At 38.4% G+C, this 24095-nt stretch overlaps 1 protein-coding gene across 3 annotated transcripts in view; it reads right to left on the bottom strand.

Annotated features, from left to right (window-relative positions):
* The window catches only part of Slc12a1 (solute carrier family 12 member 1), a 97125-nt gene that overhangs the window by 49872 nt on the left and 23158 nt on the right, over window positions 1–24095 (bottom strand). Inside the window, exons 5-13 of one of the 3 annotated variants that reach the window (XM_004669741.2) lie at window positions 22091–22186; window positions 19993–20132; window positions 18842–18952; window positions 17393–17504; window positions 15516–15643; window positions 12129–12213; window positions 2513–2664; window positions 1170–1277; window positions 731–854 (exon numbers count right to left, since the gene is read on the bottom strand). In XM_004669741.2, coding sequence (XP_004669798.1) covers window positions 731–854; window positions 1170–1277; window positions 2513–2664; window positions 12129–12213; window positions 15516–15643; window positions 17393–17504; window positions 18842–18952; window positions 19993–20132; window positions 22091–22186 — 1056 coding nt within the window. Of the gene's footprint in view, window positions 1–730; window positions 855–1169; window positions 1278–2512; window positions 2665–12128; window positions 12214–15515; window positions 15644–17392; window positions 17505–18841; window positions 18953–19992; window positions 20133–22090; window positions 22187–22691; window positions 22788–23301; window positions 23398–24095 lie in introns of all 3 variants that reach the window. The other 2 variants (XM_004669740.2, XM_004669742.3) reach the window with 2 other exon arrangements.

Below are 24095 nucleotides of genomic sequence, written 5' to 3' on the forward strand. Positions count from 1 at the left end.
CTTATTGTTTGGCACCATCGTGGTGAGTTAGAATCTGCCAACCTATGTGTCATTCCACTGACATTTTACCTTTGGTTCTGTTCCTTGGATATGATCACCAGCAAAGGTAGGGGTAAGGAGAGGAGCAAGGAATGTGCAAGCTACAGTGACAAATGTGCCTTTCCAAGATCATGCAGCGATTTCTATATTATTTGGGAAAAAACAAAGACTATAGTCTAGGTAAATGATTTACAAATCTAATGATCCGGGAGTCTTTTGAGAAGCTTGTACAGTATGAATTTCATATCCTCAGAGATTCTGGCTGAGTAACTTTGGAGGCAGGCCTAAAAAATTTGCACTTTTGCAAACACCTGGGTGATTCTGAATAGATGGTCAATGAACTATATCTCAAGAAACATAACATAAACCGCTCCATCCTGCTTGCTGCCATGCAGGTGGATACGGCAGAGAGGGGAAAAGTCTGTGTGGGGGTGATATCAAGTTGGAGAAAAGATTAAATTACATCTGGTTGGATAGATTTCCAATATTCAGATTCAAAGAACAGAAAGTACAGAGTCTCCCTCACGATCCTCACAGGCCCTCTTCACACAAGGATCTCTCATTTCCTCCTTAGACAAACTCCAAAATTCCCCATGAGGGTCTTCAATAGCTAATTTCTCAAATGGAAAGGAAATACTTGAGTAATCAGAACAATTCTTTGGACTTCAGTAAGAACAAGAAGACTACAAACCAATAAGAATAAATGCCATGGCTATCACAAAAGTGAGCAAATATCCTCTCAGGGGTTCGTTGTTTTTCCCATATCCCTTTGCAAAGAATTGCAGTCCTTTGAAGATGTTGTCCTTGCACAGAGCCTAATGGAAAAGACAGAAGACATTTATCATTTGTATCTATGCACAGTCATTCTCTAGGTGATTCAAACAAGATTTGGAGGAAATATTGAGCAATATACTCTATAAGACACGAGTTAACTCTGCAGTTCATCATTCCTTATATTATTTGAATATATCTTGACTATGTTGCAGACACAGTACCTGAGCCAGATGCACCCAGTAATTTTTTCAGAAAGTGATGAAAAATTATTGCTGGTGAAAATGAATGTTTTAGCTTAATCCACATGCAGTAGAAATAGCAATAGGGAAAGGCATAGATTTTTATGCCTATATTACCTGGAACACTTTGGGTGCACTGACAAGGGAGGCCAGAGCTGAGGACAGCGTTGCAGAAAAGATCCCTGCAGTGATGAGGGGGCCAAACCCTGACACCATGCTCATGACCTTGAGAAGAGAAGCTCCAGTAAGAAAGACTTTAAGCAATAGAGCATTTTAAAAATCACTCAGATTATAATGGAACTGCTTCAATCTCCATTTTCTGTGAATTGGAATCTTTTATAAGTACATTGTTTCTCATATGACTTTTTTTCCTGCTTCATTCTTGAATTCTTAATATTCAATTTTTTTCAAAATGGGAATGGTCTTGTTGCACAAATCACTATGTGCTTACCATAATATAATTAGAATATACTGGAAAAAATAAAGACAGAAATGCAATCAAGGATTTTGACAACCTCTTCCTCTTTGTTCTCCTTTTTTTTCTTCTTTTATGGTAGGGTCTTGCTCTAGCCCAGGCTGACTTGGAGCTGGCTTTGAACTCACAGCGATCCTGTTGTCTTGGCCTCCCAAGTGCTGGGATTAAAGGCATGCACCACCACAGCCAGCCTCTTTGTTCTCTCTAGTTATGTTACTTAGAAAATGGTTGGTGTTTGAATTTAGTCTGGGGAGAGGATCCGGTGTTAATAATCCTTTCAAGACATTAGCCTTTCTCCTTCCTTCACACATGGGCTTTCTGAACCTTTGCTTTTCTCTTGCTCATTGAACATAATTTTAGATCTGAGACATGATGAGATTCTATCAATTTAAGCCATATTTTGGAATAGCAATTACAGCTGAGTTAATCTCTCTGTGTTGGCTGTTAAAATTAGATGAGTGAAAACTTCATAAGACATTTACTTCTTCTTTTCATATCAATCCTGTGAGCAAATTAATGGTTAAATCCTGTATTTTTCCAGCTTCCTTTGTTCCTTGGCATTCATTTTCCTCCCAATCTGCCACTCACAATTTCTCCCTTGCCCTTGTCTCCCTGGCCCTCTGGGTCTGCCTCAGAGACTTCTCCTTAACCAAAATTCCATACATACCACACATTCCAAGTGATGACTCTCCTAAACTGCTTTCTGCTGTGACACCTTGCACAGGTGACTGGCAGATTTAAAGTGCCCAGCAGTGCTCACTGCTAGTGGTGCAACTCACACCCCTGTCTATTTCTACCATAATACCTGTGAACCAGGAACTGCTACTGCATAATGTCTGTGTGATTTCCTTCTCTCCCACAACTTGTTCCTTGATGAATTCAAATCAATTAACTGAAAATTCAGAAGATTTACTACACATGATATTCTAAAAATGAAAACCAACGCAATGAACTTGCTTATTTATTTATTTATTTCTCTTCATACCTGGAAATTGTTCATCAAGCCATACTGACATGGTTCATGTTCACATCTTGAGAAGTCATAGCCCAACCCACAGGCTGCGGACCCATTGCAGCTCATCCCAGCAACGATGGTATCATTCATACTTCCAGTGGCATCTCGGACCACACAGGCCGCTGGGGAAACAACCATGACCTGTTATTTCTTTATCTTTTGCCCTTTTTCAGTGTTGGGGACTCGGGGTCTTGTGCTTATAAGGCAAACACTACCACTAGGTTAAATGTCATTTATTTCAGAGTTTTGCCCCCTTAGCATTTTCTTCTGAAAACTCATTCAGTTGACTTTAATCTGAACATGTTTATCTCTACTCAGTGCTCCTGGTCAATACCATCTATTTTAGTATCCTGAGGCAGGGTCTCTCTCTGAACCTGGAGCTCAACAATTCAGCTAGACTAGCTATTCAGCATCCATAGGGATGACTGTCTCTGCCTCCCTGCCACTGAGATTACAGGTGTGCATTGTCCCTACCTGGTGCTTACATGGGTGCTGCCAATCCAAATTCAGGTCCTCATGCATGAGTAACAAGCACTGTACGGATTGAGACATTTCTCCAGCCCCCCTTTGCCCTGCGTGATTCCCTTTTTTTCTCTTTCTACACATTTACCTAGATTTTTGCCTATGCATGTTCATATGTGTGTGGGCACATGCCCAAGTGGATGCATGTATGTTTTAGTGATTGGTGAGGCCAGACATAGATGTGGTGTGCCATAATCACTCTATGCCTTTTACTGAGATAGGCTCTGTGGCAGAGTCTACAGAGCAGGCTAGCAGAACTGGCAGCTGCCAGTCTCTGGTTGAGCTGTGGGAGTGCAGGCCGTGCCACTGTGGGAGCCGAGGCTGGGAACTTGGCCGTCACTGAGCTCCGGCTGCTTCACTGGCTGACACCAACCCCATTTTTGGCAGGGCTCTTACTGTGTTGCATTGCAAATAAATTCTCTTTATTTATTATTTCCATTCATGGATTCATCTAATTTTGCTTATGCATTTTTAATTTGAGGGCAATATATTTTCTTCTCCTTAGTGTCTTTCTTTCTCACCCCTACTCCCTGAGTTTCCTGCTTCCTTCTACTTTCCAATGTCTTATAACATCTTAACTTTGCTTTCGTGTATTTTTTCCTCAATGTCCTGTGTTTTTATTTTATATTCCCCTTAGTGCATATATTTGTGTGTTGAACATTTTACACTTGGAAAATCTTTTTTGGTTTTCTTTAAATTATTGATAATCTCCTGCTCTTTTGTCTTCCTTTCCATATTCTTTTCCACTTCTCTTTTTAATCCTTTCATTCATTTAACCCTGCAACTCTTCTTTTTCTCTCTTTTCCCTGTCTCCTTCCTTTATCTCATTTATTGACTGTTTCTACATTTATCTTAAATAATTTTTAACTTTATGGCACATTTACAGTCATTTTCTCATTGTTGGTTCTATGATCTTTGGTGTCATATTAATGATCTGTAATTGATTTTAAGTGTATTTAAACATCTCACATAGTTTGATGTTAATGTTGCTACAGCATTTGGTTTCTCCTTGATGATTGGTACTGGAGACTGAACCTTCAAGGAGACTGCTCTGTAAGAAGACCTTTTCCCCAAGTCCAGAAGACATACATATCCAAACCAACAGATGCACAAATTGTAATGCAGAAGTGCAAGAAATATGAAAACCTCTCAACTATTAAAAAGATACTGAAATAAATAACTTTCTAGTTGAAGATTTCAAAAGTTTACTGGCGATAAAAGTCAGTATCTGAGAGATGATACAAACAAGAAGATGAGTTCAATCCAGGCCCTATAGAGAATAGTCAACAACATACAGGAAAAAGCAAAATGGATAAAATAATTACCAGTGTAGATGAAAAAGTTAGCAATATGGAAGAAAACTTCAGCAAGGAAATTGAGACTCAAAATACAAATCAAAGAGAATGTTGAAATGCAAAACTCAATGAATCAAATGAATAACACAATGTAAGAATGGGGAGATAGGTCAGTCAGTAAAGTGCTTGTCTCACAAGCAGAAGGACAAGAGTTTGATCTTAGAACTATATAAAAATTACCTGAGGCCTTCATACCCCACATTTGGTATCATAACACCACATGTGAGGGCCCTTACAGTGGCAGGGGTAGGGATGAGGGGATGGAAGAGTATAATCTGCCATATTTCATATAAAATAATATTTAAAAAAAATTTGAGTGTGATGGCATGCACTTTTAACCCCAATGCCTGAGAGATGGAGTCCATAGGATTCTTGGGATTTCCTGGTCAGCTAAACTATCCTAATTGGTGAGCTGCAGGCCAATGAGAGACCCTTTCTTAAAAAAGAAGGGAAAAAGCTGGGCGTGGTGGCGCACGCCTTTAATCCCAGCACTCGGGAGGCAGAGGTAGGAGGATTGCCATGAGTTCAAGGCCACCTGAGATGACAGAGTTAATTCCAGGTCAGCTGGACCAGAGTGAGACCCTACCTCGAAAAACCAAAAAAAAAAAAAAAAAAAAAAAAAAAAAGGAAAAAGCTCATGCTATACAAAGGTGAGAGGCGGGTGCTTTATAAGGGGCTATGGGGCTCAAAGTAGGACTTTTGGGGCATATGTCTTTTTCAGCTCACTAGCCCACTCCCATTCTTGGGAGAGCATTTCCCCTTAATAAACTCTCTCTATTTTACCTTTAAAAAAAAAAAAAAGGCTGATGTCCCTGGGGAATGATACCAATAGACAGATACAGACTGGTTAATTGGATTACAAAGAAAATCCAACATCTGTTATCTTCAAGTAACAAACCTTACTGGTATATATACCCACAGATTTGGGAGTCAAAGAATGGAAAAATAATCTATTAAGTGAACAGAAACCAAAAACAAACTGATATAGCTATTCAGGTATCTAATAAAATAGACATCAAAGCAAAATTAGTTAGAAGAGATAAATAAGGCTACATATTAATAAAAACAATTTATCAAGAACATGCAGCAATTGTAAAATATATAAACAAAACACTGGAGGTCCCAATTTCATAGAAAAACACTAATAAGCATAAAAGTTAGAGAGGTCCAGATGTAGTAAAAGTGGGTAATTCCAATAAGCCATTTTTAATTCTATATTAGTCATCCAAACTTAAAATCAACAAAGAAACCTGAGAGTTCATCTGTAGATCAAATGAGCATGACAGATATACACATGACAGAATCTTTTATCCAAGAGAAATGGAATATGTATTCTTCTCAGTATCCCATGGAACCTTCTGTAAAATAGACCATAGCCTATGTCACAAATCAAGTCTTATCAAATACAAAGTAACTGTAATAATCTTTTGTTTCTGTACTGATTATAGTATAATAATACTAGAAATCAATAGCAAGTAAAGCAACAGAAATTACACATAAACATGGAGAAACTAGAAAATATATTTTGGAATTTCAATTAACTGAATTCAACGGATTGAATTTCTGCTTCATACTTCTCTCCAGAGTCCCATGATACCAGGCCATGAGACATTATTTGCACTAAGGACAGGATATTGACTAGATGATTATTTTTCTCTTGCCCTGAGATACACTTAGAAATGCAAATTTTCCATCTACCAGGAAAAATATTAGTAGAATCTCTGAAATAAAGTCTATAACTTTGCTTATTCCCTCATTTTTCTGTGCATCTGGAATACACATACACACACACACACACACACACACACACACACACACACACACACTCCCACACCAAAAACAACATCTGGAACATTTAATTTTAGGTTGTTTCAATGTAATTTTAAATATGCTGATTTCCTAAAGCATTGAAACAAGAATTTCTTTATGTGTAGCTAAACTTTAAAAGCTACACTACATCCTACAAGTGTATACACTGTCCTCACATAAGAAGTAATAAGCACTGCTCTGGAGGGTGTGTGCACGGAGTGAGTAGGCCAGATCTCCCTGTAGTCCCCCTCCTCACCTCCCGGCTCCCTAGGCCTGATTCCCCGGCTGCTGACTTGGGGCTGCTTGGACCCTGCAAGATTGCTGTAGGAGCAGGCCCCTGATTTGCCTTCCTGATTGAATGGCCCCTGGGTCCCAACTACTGGATCCCCTGCTCTGGAGTGTGTATACATGGAGTGAGTTGTCCTGAGCTTCCAGTTCCTTCCCCACTTCCCAGTTCCCTGGTCCTTGTTCCCCTGCTGCTAGCTTGGGGCAAGAGATGACAAGACCAAAGAAATTGTGTTAGGAGTCCAAAAACATTGCTAAGTTCAACAAAATCATGTGAACAGAGTACAAGGGAACTGTGGGATACCCTAAAACAACCAATCATCCAGATCATGGGTATACTATAAGGGGAAGAAATCCAGGCCAGAGGCATAGAGAACATAGTCAACAAAATTGTTGAAGAAAATTTGCCTAACCTCTCAAAAGAGAAGCCCACCCAGATATAAGAAGCCCACAGAACACAAAATAGATAGGACCAAAGAAGAAACTCTCCAAGGCACATCATAGTTAAAAGTATTAACAATGAAAACAAAAAGAGGGTGCTAAAAGCAGAAAGACAGAAAGAAATAACTCTCTACATACAAAGATAATTCCATCAGAATTACCTCAGATTTCTCAATGGAAACCCTGAAAGTCAGAAGGTCCTGGAATGGAACACTTCAAAGTATAAAAAACTATGGCTTCTAACCCAAGCTACTGTACCCAGCAAAAGAATCCCTCATAAGAGCTGGTGAAAGGAAAAGTTTTCCATGAAAAAAAGATCTCCTCTATGACATATGAACACAGAGCCAAAACTACAGAGAATACTTCAGGGAATACTCCACACAGAACAGTCAGACAACCAATCTCACGAGCCTACAAGAAGATCACAATAACCAGGGCTGGAGAGATGGCTTAGCGGTTAAGCGCTTGCCTGTGAAGCCTAAGGACCCCGGTTCGAGTCTCGATTCCCCAGGACCCACGTTAGCCAGATGTACAAGAGGGCACACGTGTCTGGCGTTCATTTGCAGTGGCTGGAGGCCCTGGCATGCCCATTCTCTCTCCATCTTCCTCTCTCTCTCTCTCTGTCTCTTTCAAATAAATAAATAAAAATAAACAAAAAATTTTAAAAAAAGAAGATCACAATAACCAAAATTAGAGCAGGGTCACAAAAGTACAAAGTCCAAGAAAAGACCATACCCCATAAAGCACCCCATTATGATAAGGATTAAGTTGAACCTCACAGTTATAACCTTAAACATTAACAGTCTTACCTCACTCATCAAAAGATACAAGTTAACAGGATGGATCAGGAAAATGGATCCTTCTATCTGCTGTCTACCAGAAACCTACCTCATCACTAAAGACAGACATATCCTGAGGGTAAAAGGATAAAAAATGATATTCTAAACAAATGGAAATAAGAATCAAGCAGGTATTGCTATATTGATATGTGATAAGATAAACTTCAAACCAAAAGTAATAAAAAAGGACATAAAAGGCTACTTCTTACTCATCAAGGGAGTAATCCAACATGAGAACATCACAATCATAAATCTATATGTGCCAAACACAGGTGTACCACAGTTTATTAAACAAAACATATTTGACAACAAAGCAGAAATAAACAGTAACACCATCATAGTTGAGGAATTCAATACTCCACTCTCATCAATAGACAGATCATCCAAGCAGAAAATCAACAGGGAAATAATAGAGCTTAACAACACCATTGATCAACTAGACCTAACTGACATCTGTGGAACTTTCCACCCTAGTTCTGTAGAATGCATATTCTTCTCAGCAGCCCATGGAACCTTCTTAAAAAAAAAAAAAAAATATATATATATATATATATATATATATATATGTATGTATATATATATTAGACCATAAAGCATGCCTCCATAAATTCATGAAAATTGAAGTAACTTCCTGCATCATATCAGATCACAATGCTTTAAAGCTAGAAATTAACAAGAAACATATCAGGAGTTATACCACCTCATACAGACTGAACAACACACTTTTTAACAATGAATGGGTTGTAGAAGGAATCAAAAAAGAAATTGAAATTTCCTACAATTGAATGACAATGAGAACACAACTTACCAAAACTTATGGGACACAAGAAAGGCAGAGTTAAGGGGAAAATTCACTGTGCTAAATACCTTCAGAACAAAGACAGTTTTCAAATTAATTACCTAATCATCCACCTAAAGGCACTGGTAAAACAAGAAGAATTCATCCCTAAGAGCTCCAGACAGAAAGAAATCATCTTGGTCAGAGCAGAAAATAATGAATTGGAAACTAAGAAAGCAATTAAAAATGGATGATATAGACCGGGAGTGGTGGCACACACTTTTAATCCCAGCATTTGGGAGGCAGAGGTAGGGGGATCGCTATGAGTCTGAGGCCACCCTGAGACTACATAGTGAATTACAGGTCAGCCTGTGCTAGAGTGAGACCCTACCTCAAAAAACCAACCCCCCCCCAAAAAAAACCTGGTTCTTTGAAAAAATAAGACGGATAAACACATGGCCAATTTGTCCAAGCAAAAAAAAAAAAAAAAAAAAAAAAGAAGTCTCAAATTAACAAAATCAGAAATGAAAAAGGAGAGGTCATAACAGAAATCAGTGAAATTGGAAGAATCATTAGGACATCATTTCAAAACCTCTACTCCACAAAATTGGATAAACTGGAAAAAATGAATTCCTAGCCACATACCACCTACCAAAATTACACTCAGAGCAGATTAATCTCCTAAGCAAACCTATCACATCCATTGAGCTTGAAAAGGTAAAAAAAAAAAAACCTTCCCCAAAAGAAAAGTCCAGGACCAGGCTTCTCAGCTAAAATCTATCACACCTTCATTGATGAACAAAAAACAATTTTTCTCAAACTGTTTCACATAATCAGAGAGTAGGGAATCCTCACCAACTCCTTTTATGATGCTAGTATCACTCTAATACCAAAACCAGACAGAGATAAAACAAGAAAATCATAGGCCTATATTCCTGATGAATTTAGATGCAAAGATCCTGAACAAAATCCTTGCAAACTGAATTTAACAACCTATCAAAAGCATTATCCACCTTGATCAATTAGGCTTCATCCCAGGGATTCAGGAATGGTTCAACATGGGAATCAGTCAATGTAATGCACCACATAAATAAACTTAATCACAAGAGCCACATGATCATCTCAATTGATGCAGAGAAGGCCTTTTTTTTTTTTTTTGTTTTTGTTTTTGTTTTTGTTTTTGTTTTTCGAGGTAGGGTCTCACTCTGGCTCAGGCTGACCTGGAATTCACTATGTAGTCTCAGGGTGGCCTCAAACTCTCGGCGATCCTCCTACCTCTGCCTCCCAAGTGCTGGGATTAAAGGCGTGCGCCACCACGCCCGGCTCCAGAGAAGGCCTTTTAAAAAATACAATACCACTTCATGAACAAAACTCTATAGTGAATAGGCATGGAGGGTTTGTTTCTTAACACAAGTAAGGCTATATATAAAGCACATAAAGCCCAAATAATACTTAATGTGGGAAGACTCAAGAGTTCCTACAGAAATCAGGAACAAAACAGGGGTGCCCACTCTCATGACTGCTCTTTAACATAGTAGTAGAAGTCCTAGCCCAAGCAATAAGAGGAGAAAGAAATAAAAGGGATGCAAATTGGAAAGGAAGAAGTCAAGGCAGTCCTATTTGCAGACAACATGAACCTACACATAAGTGACCTGAGAATCTCCATCTCAAAACTTCTAAAGGTGATTAATTCCTTCAGTAAAGTAGCAGGATAAAAATTCAACGTACATAAATCAGTACCTTTCTATATGTATAGGACAAATATACAGAGAAAGAAATCAGCAAGACGACTGTCCCATTTTTAAATAGCAACAGAAAAATTAAATACCTTGAAATAACACTAAGGATGTAAAAGACATATAATGAAAAAGTAAAAACTTCAAGAAAATAATCAAGGAGGGCTTGAGAAGGTGGCAAGACCTTCCATACTCCTGGGCAGGTAGAATTGATACTGTGAAAATGGCCATTCTACCAAAAGCAATATGCAAATCTAATAAAATAGCAATAAAAATTCTAGCACAATTCTTCACAGAGATAGAAAAAATGATCTCAAAATTTATATGGGGTGGCAGCAGGGCTTGGATTACCAAACATATCCTCAATAAAAGAAACACCTCTGGAGGTATCACTACACCTGATCAAAAGCTATATTACAAAGCCACAGTGAGAAAATCAGCATGGTACTGGCATGCAAACAGAAATATGGATCAATGGAATAGAATTGAAGATGCAGACCTTAGGTCAATCAACTACAACTACTTGATGTTTGACAAAGGTGCCAATAATGTAGACTGGAGAAAAAACAGCACCTTCAACAAATGGTGCTGAACAAATTGGATACCCAGATGTAGAAAAATGAAACTAGATCCATTCATCTTACCATTCACAAAATTCAAGTCTAAATGGATTATAGACCTCAATATAAGACTTGAAACTCTTCTATTGGTAGGAAATATAGGAGGAACACTCCATGATACAGAAGTGGGAAAACACTTCCCAAATAAAATGTAGTAGCCCAGGAAATTAAACAATCACTTAACATGAAGCTAAAAAGCATTTGCATAGCCAGGCATGGTGGTGCATGCCTTTAATCCCAGCATTTAGGAGGCAGAGGTAGGAGAATCACTGTGAGCTTGAGGCCACCCTGAGACTACATAATAAATTCCAGGTCAGCCTGAGCTAAAGTGAGATGCTAGGTCAACAAGCCAAAAAAAAAAAAAGACATTTGCACATACATAAATACCATAAGCAGAGCCAGTTGAATACCCATTGAATGGAAGAAAATTTTCACCAGATTTTCTACTGACAGAAGCCTAATAATATCTAAAATCTACAAAGGACTCAGAATAAAAAATTCAAACAACTCACTCCAAAAATGGGGCAGAGAACTGAATAGGGAGTTCTCAGAGGAAGAAATACAAATGGCTAACACACACTTAAGAAAATGTTCAACATCCCTAACCATTAGGGAAATAGAAGTTAAAACAACTATGAGATTCTACCTTACTCTAGTCACAATGGAAATCATTAAAAAATTTAGCAACAACAAATGTTGGTGAGGATGTGTGAGAAGAACCCTCATCCACTGTTTGTGGGAATGTAAACTTGTACAACCACTATGGAAATCAATATGGAGATTTCCTGAAAAGGATGCATATACAGCTACTAACTGACCAGGTTATTCCCTTACTGGCCATTTATCCTAAATACTCCACACTTCACTATAGAATATTTGTTCAACTTTGTTTATAGCTGCTCAAGTCATAATAGCTAAGAACTAGAATCAACCCAGTTATCCATCTTTGGATGAATGGATAATGAAGTTATGTTTCATTACACAATGGAACTCCAGACACATGTGCCTCCATGTGCATCTGGCTTATGTGGGACCTGGAGGCTCAAATCTGGGTCCTTAGGCCTCACAGTCATGTGTCTGAACTGCTAAGTCATCTCTCCAGCCCCCAAACTCCCTGTCTCCTAACTTATTTTCTATTGTAAGCCTACTAGAAGAATGGCAGGGTTCCTTGCAGTTCCAGCATTGGTGAAATACCACTCACCTACACAAACAGCAACACCGATGTAGGCAACAGTAGTAATGAAAATGGCCAGCATAGTGCCTCTAGGGATGGCATCTTGTGGATCCTTTGAAAAAATAATTCAGAGGAAAAATCATAACTAAATAATAGATTAGTTGGATTTATTTTTGTCTTTTCAAATTTGTAAACTATGCTTACTGAAACAAGTTCTAAAAACCTATCAAACAAATGGAAAATCAGTGAACCTGAATTCTCTTTAGAAAATGTGTTTAGGATGAATTATGAAATCTTAAAACCTATGGTCTAACAGGTAACTAGCTGAAAAAAGAGTGATTTTTATGAAAACTGCAATAGGTGTTTGAGTATCTGTTTTATACTGAGCTTAGACATGCCTTAAAAAATCACTTCTTACTGAGAAAAACAGATGATCTACTAAATTCTTCTGTCCCTTCAACTCCTCATTTGGAATCCAGTTCAGGAATGGCTGGGAATGGTTAATATCCATAGGTAAGCAGAAAGAGTAGGTAAAGTGAAGCCTCTGCTAGAAAATGGGCTTTTCTCATGCTTATTAATGAATGCACATTCACTGAGTTGAGTTCCCATCATACTTAATTTACCATCTCATATCCTATTTTGGAGGATGGTGCTAAATCATATCAAATCTATTTCCAAGCAGCATAGTGAATTATATTTCATTTAACAGGATTTATTAAGCAGAGATTTTAATGCTTTCATTCCTTATACAAGACAATGCCTGGCATCCAACAGGAATCAATAAATACTGAATTGAGGGAAGTACAATTCCAATAGGCATTAGTCTCCTCAGTACAAATAAGCAATCTGTACAGTATGACTTTTTATAAAAAAAAAACCACTTAAACATGCTAATCATGGCTACCAAAAAGGTCAGTTATGTGACTCAACCTGACAGCTGTACATTGTAACTTCACCAAGCAAACCTGCTTCCACGTGGATGCAACCAGCCCTATGTACCCACTAATCCCTATCTCCCAATTCTTGAAGGAATATTATAAACAGGGTTTGTGCTGATGCATGCTTATTCAGCCTCGTATTTCCATACTGTGCCCTAGGTCAATGTGCAGGTGTGAGCCACACAACGCACTTGGGAAGGAAAAGAAGGCGAATGTGACTGGAATGAGTACCCAGTCTCCCAGTTCATGTAATGTTTCACATTTCCTTTTATTGCTTCAGAAATTTTGGGAACTATGTAAAATAGAAACAGACTTAAATGGAATGGTAATATCTATGAAGGTAAGGCAGAGGCAGTCTTATACCTTAGAAAGAGACTTAGTTTTAACTTATAGGACCTACCACAAGCTCTGAAACTGTAGTGGAGGGTCAACGTGATCCTAAGACATTAGCAGATAAATTGTGATGCCAATATACTAATATTTGATCTTGTATTTAAGATCAGAAAAGAAGGGATTGTCTGTATTTACTTCCCACAAACAGGGCTTGGGACTTTAACAAAGTCTTAGTTTTCACTCTACATGTTAATTTCCTTCCTCCAGAAGTAATTCAAAATTTAGCCTTCTTGTGTCTTCCTTCACTAAACATTTTTTTAAAGAACAAGTAATCTATAAGGATGCTGCTTTTGGATGTGACAACCACATTCTAACTTTGAATCTCACAAGTTTGAACTTAATTTTCCTGATTAGACTTGGGTATTTCCAAAATCTTTTCCCAGGCACAAATTTACAGATGATCTATTTAGTGCATTATTAGAAAATAGAGAGCTCAGAATGTGAAGTTTGTAGGATGCAGAAACAAATGAGCTCAATGGCAGTCTGTTCTCCCAGGAATTATATTCAGGTTGGGTGCCCTCAGCTCCTGTACTTCTGTAGCGATTTCCACTTGTCTTATAAAGTTATCCAGCCTCATTGGGTTTTCTCCAATTGAAAGGCAAGAGACTATCTACACTGTTTTCGGATTTTTATGCCATACTCTTTTTGCCTTCTATGCCCTATATCACCTCACCAATAGTCAACATCTACCTTAGCTTCAAAAACTCCCTTGAGGTGGGCATGGTGGCACATGCCTTTAATCCCAGCACTCAGGAGGCACAGGTAGAAGGTTCACTGTAAGTTCAAGGCCACGTTGAGACTACATAGTGAATTCCAGGTCAGCCTGAGCTAGAGTGAGACCCTGCCTTGAAAAAGAAAACAAAATAAAAGTTCCCTTGAGGAAACCATCCCTGAAAAACTAGCTATTGTTCAGTATTTTTGTTTTACCACCTACTTGGACAGTCATACATATTACATAGAAACCTATCTTCTGATGAGTCTTGAAGATACTTATCTTTTAATTAATTATACATTTAGGAAGTAAGACGTTTCTTATACTGTTTTTGAGTGAGATGAAACTGATGTCTTTTCTTTAAGAGGCTGCTAATTGTCCCCTAATTCGCCTCCTTTTAACACTACAGCCCTCTCAAATTTTATGTGCTTCAGAATATAGCCCCTAGAGTCCTTTCTCTCTCAGAGAATTCACCAGTCGAAATTGTGAGCAACGGAATGTCAGCAGAAGTGACCCAAGCTAGGTCAGGCATTGGTCATCCTTTACTTCCATACTGCCCTCCATGGGACCTGCAGTGTGACCCTGGATGTGCTGAGGGCAAACTCTGAAGTAAAGGCTGGACACAAAAGAGGGTCGCTGAGCTCTTGGGTTCATTTTGAAGCAGGACTTTCCTCTTCTCTTGGATGCCATCAGAGTCCAAATTTTGATGCATGTTTTGTTCTGGCTGTGGTTAGTGATTGTTTATAAAATGTTCAAATATGAAGCCTAAGTAATGCAATGACCCTCATGGCACTTAGTGTACAGTAGAGCTGTGTGAATGGAATGCCAAATAGTAGTATGATTATTTTTGCTTGTTTTGTTCTCAATATTTCTCAAATGTCCATGCTCTTTTTTTTTTTCACCCTGGCTTTTCAAGGTAGAGTTTTGCTCTAGCCCAGGCTGACCTGGAATTCACTATGTAGTTTCAGGCTGGCCTTGAACTCATAGTGATCCTTCTACCTCTGCCTCCCAAGTGCTGGGATTAAAGTGTACAGCACCACACCCCACTGTTCCATGTTCTTATTCATCATAGTTTTCAAAGAAATGTGATTCTTCTAATAGTATCTCATTGAACTGTATTTGTTTTGTTGGAGAAATGACACTCTATTAATATATTCGGTTCCTTGAATATCACTGAATATGACTTTTCAGAAGAACTATCTTGTTAGGAACCCAAATTTAGAATTAAGAGAAATAATTTATAACTAATCAGGAAATCATGCAGCAAGCTTACAGTTTTGAATCTATAGAGACTTGTTCAATCTGCAGAGTTTCTTGTGCTACCATCCGCTACATTACCTCCTTCCAAGACTGCAAAGCAGAAAAGCATACCTCCAAGTCTCCTGAGATGTTGGCACCAGCAAGAATCCCAGTAGCGGCTGGGAAGAAGATGGCAAAGACAGAGAAGAAACCTTCACCCTTTGTGAAGCTTGGCCCAAAGTTTTCTGCAAATATTGATGCTGCAACACAAGACACAAGAAAATTATCATGAATACATTGCCACAAAAGAAGATTCAGTTCTGTGGCTTTTGTAGCTCTAGATGGGAATAGATCTCTAGAAACCGAGTCACAGGAGGTAGAAGATACTGGAGCACTCATGAAAAAATGCTAGCGACTATTTCCTAAGAGCCAAAATGTATGTTACAAAGTTTGGGATCTCTGAAAAACATTAATTTCTGTGCCAACAGAGAGCAAAGTTGCCTGTCATCTTGGAAAACAGAAGAGACTGAAAAAGAAGATAAGAAATTCTTTCAAGGCTATGTTAGCATATTCATAAATATACTATACATGTTCACACATCCACACCCTCTTCCCCAGCTCTGTTCTGTGCATGAATACTTAAAACCATCAATATTCTATTTTAAGTGCCTTAGAATTGTAGGAGGATTTTATGGTGTATGTTATTCTAATTTCTCCAACCAATTTTAAATACATTTGCTTTTCCTATCAGAGCTTGGATCACTCTACCAAATTCTTAAGGATTGGAGAATAAGATGGTGAAGAGCTTTGCTCATAAATAATACTATCCTATAGGCCATCACCACATTATTTAAACGAAAAAAATCTAGAAGGAAAACAGAAAGGAAAAATAAAAAGGAAGAAACTAAACAAAAGAATCTGCAGTGCAAAAACAAGAGATAACATTTCAGGAGCAGGAAAGAAGGACAAGGATAGGGGGGAAAAAAGGATGTTAACAACCAAAGCAAATACAATGATCTTCACAAAGGAAATGAGTCTTAAAGAGGGGTGGAGGAGATGGCCTAGTGGCTAACAGCTTGCAAAGCCTGTCAGTCCAGGGTTCAATTCCCTACACCCAAGTAACGGTGGACACAAAAAGTGGTATATGTGCCTGACATTCATTTGCAGTTGCAAGAGACCCTGGTTTATGCATGTGCATACACGCATGCATTTACACACACACACACACACACACACACACACACACACACACACGGCAGTGGATTCTTGAGTAAGCTAGAATGGAAAGTAGGAAAGTGAGTAGGTGAAGTCAAACATCTCCCAGGATGTTTACTCATGTCACTCCTGTAATGTTTAGTGCTTGAAAATCTGACAGCCATGCTTCACCGGGTCATGCCATAGCAAGATTGGGTGTCAAATTGGATTTTGTCATGAAAATGGAAAGTACTTCCCATATTTTTAAAGGAAATCACATAATTCACACTATCAACATACTAAAAAAGCTTATTGCATTAAATAAATAAATATTCAATAACATCTTCCAGGAAGACAGAAGTGACTTTATTTGACATTAGTGCTCTTCTGTGACTGATTATGTTGGCCAAGCTCTATGTTCTCTTTTCTTGTGTGTACTCTATGTTCCTACTACTTAACAGAGATAAGTTGCTCAGTATATAAAAATTTACAAAGCACTTTTACATGTTATTAAAGCAGAGATTTGCTTTTAAAACTTTACTTTAAAAATTTGAAATACTTTACACATTTACTTTCAAATTCTCAGAAAATTATTATTTTCACACTTGAGCAAGAATATATGAGAACCAAACAGGTTATATGACCTGTCTAGCTGATAAGCAAGAGATGAGACCTAACCCTGGGCCTCCTGATTCCAACTCCAGGCTCTTTCCACACTGGAATCTCAATAGCTGGAGTTGGAGAGAAAGGGATGATGATGGGGAAGGCAGCAAGAGAGAAACATTTATTGAGAAGAACAATTGTGTGGCATGTACCTTGATAATTGAAGAAACCTCTAGATTTCTTCTCGTTGTTGGATGGAATGACAGTGCCAATGAAGAAATTTGCAATAGCGATGAGAAGGATCACCAGAAGGATTACTTGAGCCTGAAACGCCATAGTGAGAAGAGACAAGTAAGATCTCGTCAACAACTTCCTACATAATTGTAAAAGTTACATTGCCACTGGGGATAGGCTATCTGATTGTTCTCTTTGTGACTCTATTATCCAGCTTAGCAAGTAAGTGCATCCTTAAGGAATGACACCTTAAGCCACATTCCACCAAGAGGTAGCTGCTGCCTCTTCAGTGAGAACATGAGCTCAAGTGGTTGAAGGTGACATTCCAAGTAGCAGGCAAATAATTAGCACAAAGGTTCCAGGAATGTAAATGGAGCCAAAAGTTTTAATGCATATAGATGAGCACCTCCAGGTTCTTGATGGTCCACAGAATCCTAGTGCTGCTGGAGTACTTCCTGTTAGTCAGCTACTGTGCATGGTCTGCAGAGCTGACCTGCCCATATTCTTCCCTCCATCCCTCCAACACTGAAAACTGTATTGGCTTGATGATGCCATAGACTACCCTCTACCTAGGTCTCATTTTACTCTGCTGTTCATGAAGAAATTTCTTTCTTCGCATCCTTTCAGTCTCATTATCTCCTCAAAGGGGCCTTTTTTGACCACTTGATCTAAATAGTAATAGCACTAAATATCCAATAGGATATGAAATAATAGATGCATCTGGGCTGGAGAGATTGCTCAGCAGTTAAGGCACTTGCCTGCAAAGATTAAGGACCTGGGTTCAATTCCCCAACACCCACATAAATCCAGATGCACAAGGTTGCACATGTATCTGGAGTTCTTTTGAAGTGGATAGAGGCCCTGCCATTTATCTCTCTCTACCTGTCTCTCTCTCTTTTCCTATGTTTCTCTCATAAATAAATAAATACATCCTTAAATCCACCATATTTATCCAGGCTATGTAATAGGTGGCCCTATGCATTAGATAATGTTATTATTCCCTCTTAATGATAAGATAGCTGAGCCATAGATAAGCTAAATAATTTACTCAGGTTCATATAGATATAAACTGGATTCAAATCTAGGTCTTCTAACTACGGAGATGAAGCTCTATATATTGCCCTCTACTATCACCTCTCTATGCTCAGGACAGACCTCCAGCGTGCAGTGTTACTAGCAGCCTTGGCCATCCATGAAGATGACAGCAACCTTGGTGGTTAGACACATGATGACAGCCTGTTCACATGACACATAAGCATCTTACTCATTGCAAGACTTGGTGTTTAGCAGGTATGATGCATCACCTAATGGTTACCTCTTTCACTTAACAAGTAAGAACAGCTATTCTTTTTGAATATTAATATGATGATGCAATTGACTCAGGGCCTGACCAGCAATTGTTGATAACATTATGTTACGATGTTCACCTTTGCTTCCCATTCCATTCCAGCTACTGAAATTCCTAGAAGAATCACCACTGTGATGGAGCCTATTATTCGGATATCATTGGTTTGATCCACCATCATTGAATCACTTTCCTGGGGGGAAAATCATACAAATGATTAGAGGCAGCTTCTTGCATGTGTGTATTATTGTAACATTTAACAAGAAGGAAAGACATTGCATTTGCCTTGGGCCATATAGAATAATGGGAAAACTAAGTGTTCATAAGCCTGAGAGGATAAAGAACCAGGATTATAATTTCCTGGGATAATAGCCCTGTGATAGCCAAGGTTAGGACTTGGAGATTTTAAAGATTCATTCTGCTCATGGATTTGGAAGCTATTGTGACACTAAATAAATACATGAATGCATACACCTACTGTGTTTTGTCTCAGAAAAAGGACTAGGTATTGTGATAAGGGTAATCCTAGAGGAATAGAAATGAGTAGTTCACATGTGAATATTGGAAAATAAATGCTGTTCAATTTAAGAATAAAGTACACAAATTCAATAATGTATGAATATTACATACTTTCAGAGTACATAAGATGTTCATTTATTCATGTAAAATTTTTACATAGAGGTACTTTAACCATTGAACTCATTCATTGCTTTCATTATTATGAAAGAGAGACTAGAGATTATTTTGTATACTGCAAATTAATGTGCTTATTCATGGACAATTCTAGATGGGCAATTAACAAATGAATGCCTAGTTTTCTACAGTGATTTGTTTTCATATTTGAACTTTCTTTTCCTTTCAAAATCTTGTAAGTATAATAGTAGTTTAACTACAGAAAATAATACCCATTGACTATCTGAAATTTCATATTTTATATAATATTTGATGTGCATTATATACCTGATGTGTACAAGCACACAGAACAATATTATTAGTTCCTGTTATGAATTTGGGAAACAAGTTTCAGACATGTAGAAAACAGGCTCTAAGTCTCCCATATGGAAGGTGAGAAATAGATACCAAGGCAGATCCTTTGATGTTATACTCAGGGCTCATGCACTAGTACTGAACTATGCCTCCCCACCACTCCTATCTTGCCATGGTACTTTCAGCTAGGGCCCCGTAAGAGAAAACTGAACCTTGTCTTATGGTACTAAAGAAAACTTTAATTACCTTAAGAAGATCTACCACAGTCTCAGCAAATCCCACCACATACATAGCAACGGCCACTGCATTGGCAAAAGCAAAGATCAAGCCTATTGACCCACCAAACTCTGGCCCTAAGCTCCTGGAGATCAGGTAGTAGGCACCACCTGCAACAAGAAACAAGAAGACTTTGTACCAAGGAACTGCCAAGGGGTTTAGTTGATATGATCAAATGTTGCTGAATGCCTAAGAAACTTTAGATGTTAATTATTCTTATAAAGTATCATATATTTCTAATGATTTTATAACTCCTATGTACCATCATAATGAATAACTTGATCCTTCCTTGTACTATGTACATAATCTACAAAGTCTCTGATTTACTAAATTCAATTTATTGAAATCTAAAAGCTATTATTATATAAATGATAATGCAGCAAGCTTTACCAAAGCCGTGTTGTGTTTTTAAAAACTAGTAATTAGAATACTCAAATTAATAATGTAACTAAAGTAGGTAAAATTTTATATCCAAAATTTCTAGAAACAGATAGGCCTGGGTAGAAAATGAAGGAAGAAAAACTGTTCTTTGCAGGATATGGTGGGATAGTTCTGTAATCCGAGAATTTCTGAGGTGACAGCAAGAGGATCCAGTAGTTAAGGACATCCTCAGCTATACAGGGAGTGCCAGCCTGGGCTACATGAGACCCTGTCTCAAAACAAAAAAGTGATCACAAAACAAGGAATAAAAATAAACTGATCTTTCTTCTTCTAACTTCCTTCCTTTGCAAAAAATTTTCTGTCATATATTTGCTGTATAAAATAAGATATCCATATAATGGCATATATGATCCATTCTCTAAATCATACATGTTTTCTGTTTTTCATTTAATAAAGCTCAAGTACTCATAGTGTGAGTACCAAATGGGAGGCTGAGTAGAGAAGGCTTGGAACCATTGCTTCTCCCTTGAAAACTAGAAAAGCATTTGATGTGTGGCTGAAAATGAGTGCACATGGAACTAGACTATTCACTACTAATTCCTAAAAACAAAGCTAACTGAGAAACCTTAAGGTAACAGAGATTGTAATGACTTCCTATGCTGAGCACATCCAGAGGTTGGCAGAGTCAACATGGTAATGATGGATCAAATACACTTAAATTGACTTTTACAGAGAAGGAATTGTTTTCACTATAGTAACTGCTTTCAGTTAGGAACAAAACTGTAATATATTATGTGGGTTGAGCAAAAGCCCTATTATTTCTTTCATCTCAATCTTGTTTGACATATTGGCTGCCACGTTTCTGGGCAAGACTGGTCAAAGTAAGAGATAGGTCCAAGTTGGGAATGAAGGTGGGTTCTGGGTAAGGTGATGGTATAGAAGACCCTGAGTAAAAAAAAAAAAAAAATGAGTAAGGAGGCTCACATCTACAGCACCAGCACCTCAAAGGTGAGGTAGGAAGACTTCCATAAATTCAAGGCTAATCTGAGTTACATAGTGAGTTCCAGTCCAGCCTGTCATAGAAATGGGGAAAAAAGACCCTGAGTAAGGGAGACCTGGGTAAGGTGGCTAAGCTGAGAACCAGAGAGGCCATGGGTAGCAAGAGGAACAGTTAAAAACAATGGCTAATTTCTTCTACATCATTTTCTACTTAGGCCTGCTGGCTCCTGGAAACATGAAAGAATCTTGTTCTATTATTTATTTATTTTTCCTTTTGATGTTGTTCCATGTCTGCTGTCCACTAGAAGCATAGTATTTGAGGCGAACTATTAAGGTCACATGTCGGACTGTTCATTGCATGGGATACCCATGTGGAAGGGAGTAAGGACAGGCCCAGCAGACTCATACAGGGTACAGAGAATCCACATACTTTACCATGTCTTATGACTTCTTACCAGATATATAGTCACTGTATGCTTTTTAAGCAGGGTTCATTACAGGAAATGAATCAAAGAAATCCTTTCTAGAAATCTCCTAATGTTGAATTTTAGGTTATTTTTGTTTATTTTTTTGATTCATACTTTGGGGTCTAATTATAAATATGAAAAATTGACACCAAGTATTAAACCACCTCCAGACAGGACTATGTAACCAGAACATGCAGTCATAAGTAAAAGAATTGGCTTACCTCCACGTACTACTCCATTTGTGCAAATAGCAGACATTGAAATACCTGTGAGTGTGGTCACCACTACACTCAAGCCAATGATGATGACTCCAAGACCTGTAAAATCCCCAACAAAGCTGTTTGGCTCCAGTACTAAGATAAATCACCAGAGCTTCAGGAGGCAGCCATCTCAGAAGGTCAGTTTCCCCACCAAAACCTGAAATGTTCTCAAAGATCCGGTTTCATGACAGTCTGGGTGGCACCTGAAATGTACTAAACTTTAAAACTGAAGCCATGTCCAGGAACCATGTCCCATGAAACACCAGCAAGAAGCTTGTTGACTGGCCTGAAAAATAAAAGGTTTCTCCAAGGAATTTGTACATCTTCAAAGCATGACCTGAAGTGTGCCCGAGGAGTCCATTCCTAGAGACCAGAGCTGACCACAGTGGACTTGGATTACACTTACCATGCCTTATGTTTCTCTCTGTATCCAGCTCCTGCAATTAGCCAGGCTTCAAGGACATCGAGCTAATGCCATGTGCCCATCAAAAATCAAGTATAAAAAATATTTTTGCCTACCCGTAGCAAATGATGAGGATATTAGATATCATAGAGATTTTACCTCCACGAACAAACCCGTTAGTTGCTATTGCAGAAGTTGACAACCCAGTAATAGAAGTTACCATGGTGGAAAGAAGAATTATGAGAACTCCAAGACCTGTCAGCAATGAAAGATAGAAGATATTACATTTCACTTTTCTTCCTTGGATTCCCTGTCTGCTGAAACTTATACTGCCTTTAATTTAAGTTTCCACATCCATGCTTTGGGTCCCAGTGGGGTTTCTGTGTGCAAAGCACAAATATCAAGTACGAGAACCACTCATTATGAGCAAGGATGGTTTCCAGAAGTAAACACAATCTAAAATGCAGCCCTGGAAAGGAAAAGCTGACTTATGCTGGTGTCCTGGGAGGGAATCATGGCTGTGGAAAGAGAAAACATGACATCTGACCTTCTCTCTTGCTTAAGAGCAACATGAAGAAAAAAGTTTGGGATTTGACAAAGGTTAAATCCTTCTCCATTTTTCCTGCGTACCTTTACCTGGGAGGAAGGAGGGAGAAGAGAACCAATTCTGATTACCTTTAAAAACACTTCCGAAAGGTCACTGGTGAGCTACTGGAACCTGTGTTGCCTTTACCTTACAAATGACGCTGTGGGTCACAAGTTTAATTACCTCCTCTGACATATCCATTTGTGGCAATAGCAGAGGTGGATAGACCAGTGATAGCAGTCACTGTCACGGCTAAGCCGATGATAATCACACCAAGACCTCAGTTGAGAGAGGAAAAATAGAGGCAATTAAATGGTGGAAGGATCCACTGGGTCATTTACATAAAATCAAGTCTAGGATAATCCCTAAAGTACCATATTTGAGTTTAACAAGTTGGACAGGAAATCATCACTCAGGAAATGCCCAGCTGTGAAGTTTTCTGCCAGTCCTAGCTCAGAGAGGACGAAATTCAAGAGCTGGAATGTGCAGCTCTGCTACTCACAAGTGAATGCCTCGGACCGGTCAAAGTGTAAGGTGTATCTCATCTTTGATGAGGTTCTAGAAACTTACATGCATCCAACTGGCCTACACAATTTCAAGCTGTTAGGACAACCAAAGGGTCTACTAACTTTCTAGGTAGCTCACTTTAAAAGAAAAACAAAACCTTTTTGGGCTGAGGAGGTACCTCAGTGGTTAAAGTGCCTGCTTGCAAAGCCTGTCAGTTTGGGTTCAGTTCCTTAGTACCCATGTAAAGCCAGATACACAATGTGGCTTTCTCTCTGTCTGAAATAAATAAATGCACAAAATTTTAAAACTTTTTAATTGATAATTTTCATACATGTATATAATGTATTTTTTTACTTACTTGTGTTGAGAAAGAGAGACAGAGAAATTGGGCACATCAGGGCCTGTAGCCATGGCAAACAAACCCCAGATACATGCACTTCACCTTGTGCATCTGACTTACATGGTACTGG

This window comes from Jaculus jaculus, chromosome 8 (genome assembly GCF_020740685.1).
Source record: "Jaculus jaculus isolate mJacJac1 chromosome 8, mJacJac1.mat.Y.cur, whole genome shotgun sequence".
Classification (NCBI taxonomy): domain Eukaryota; kingdom Metazoa; phylum Chordata; class Mammalia; order Rodentia; family Dipodidae; genus Jaculus; species Jaculus jaculus.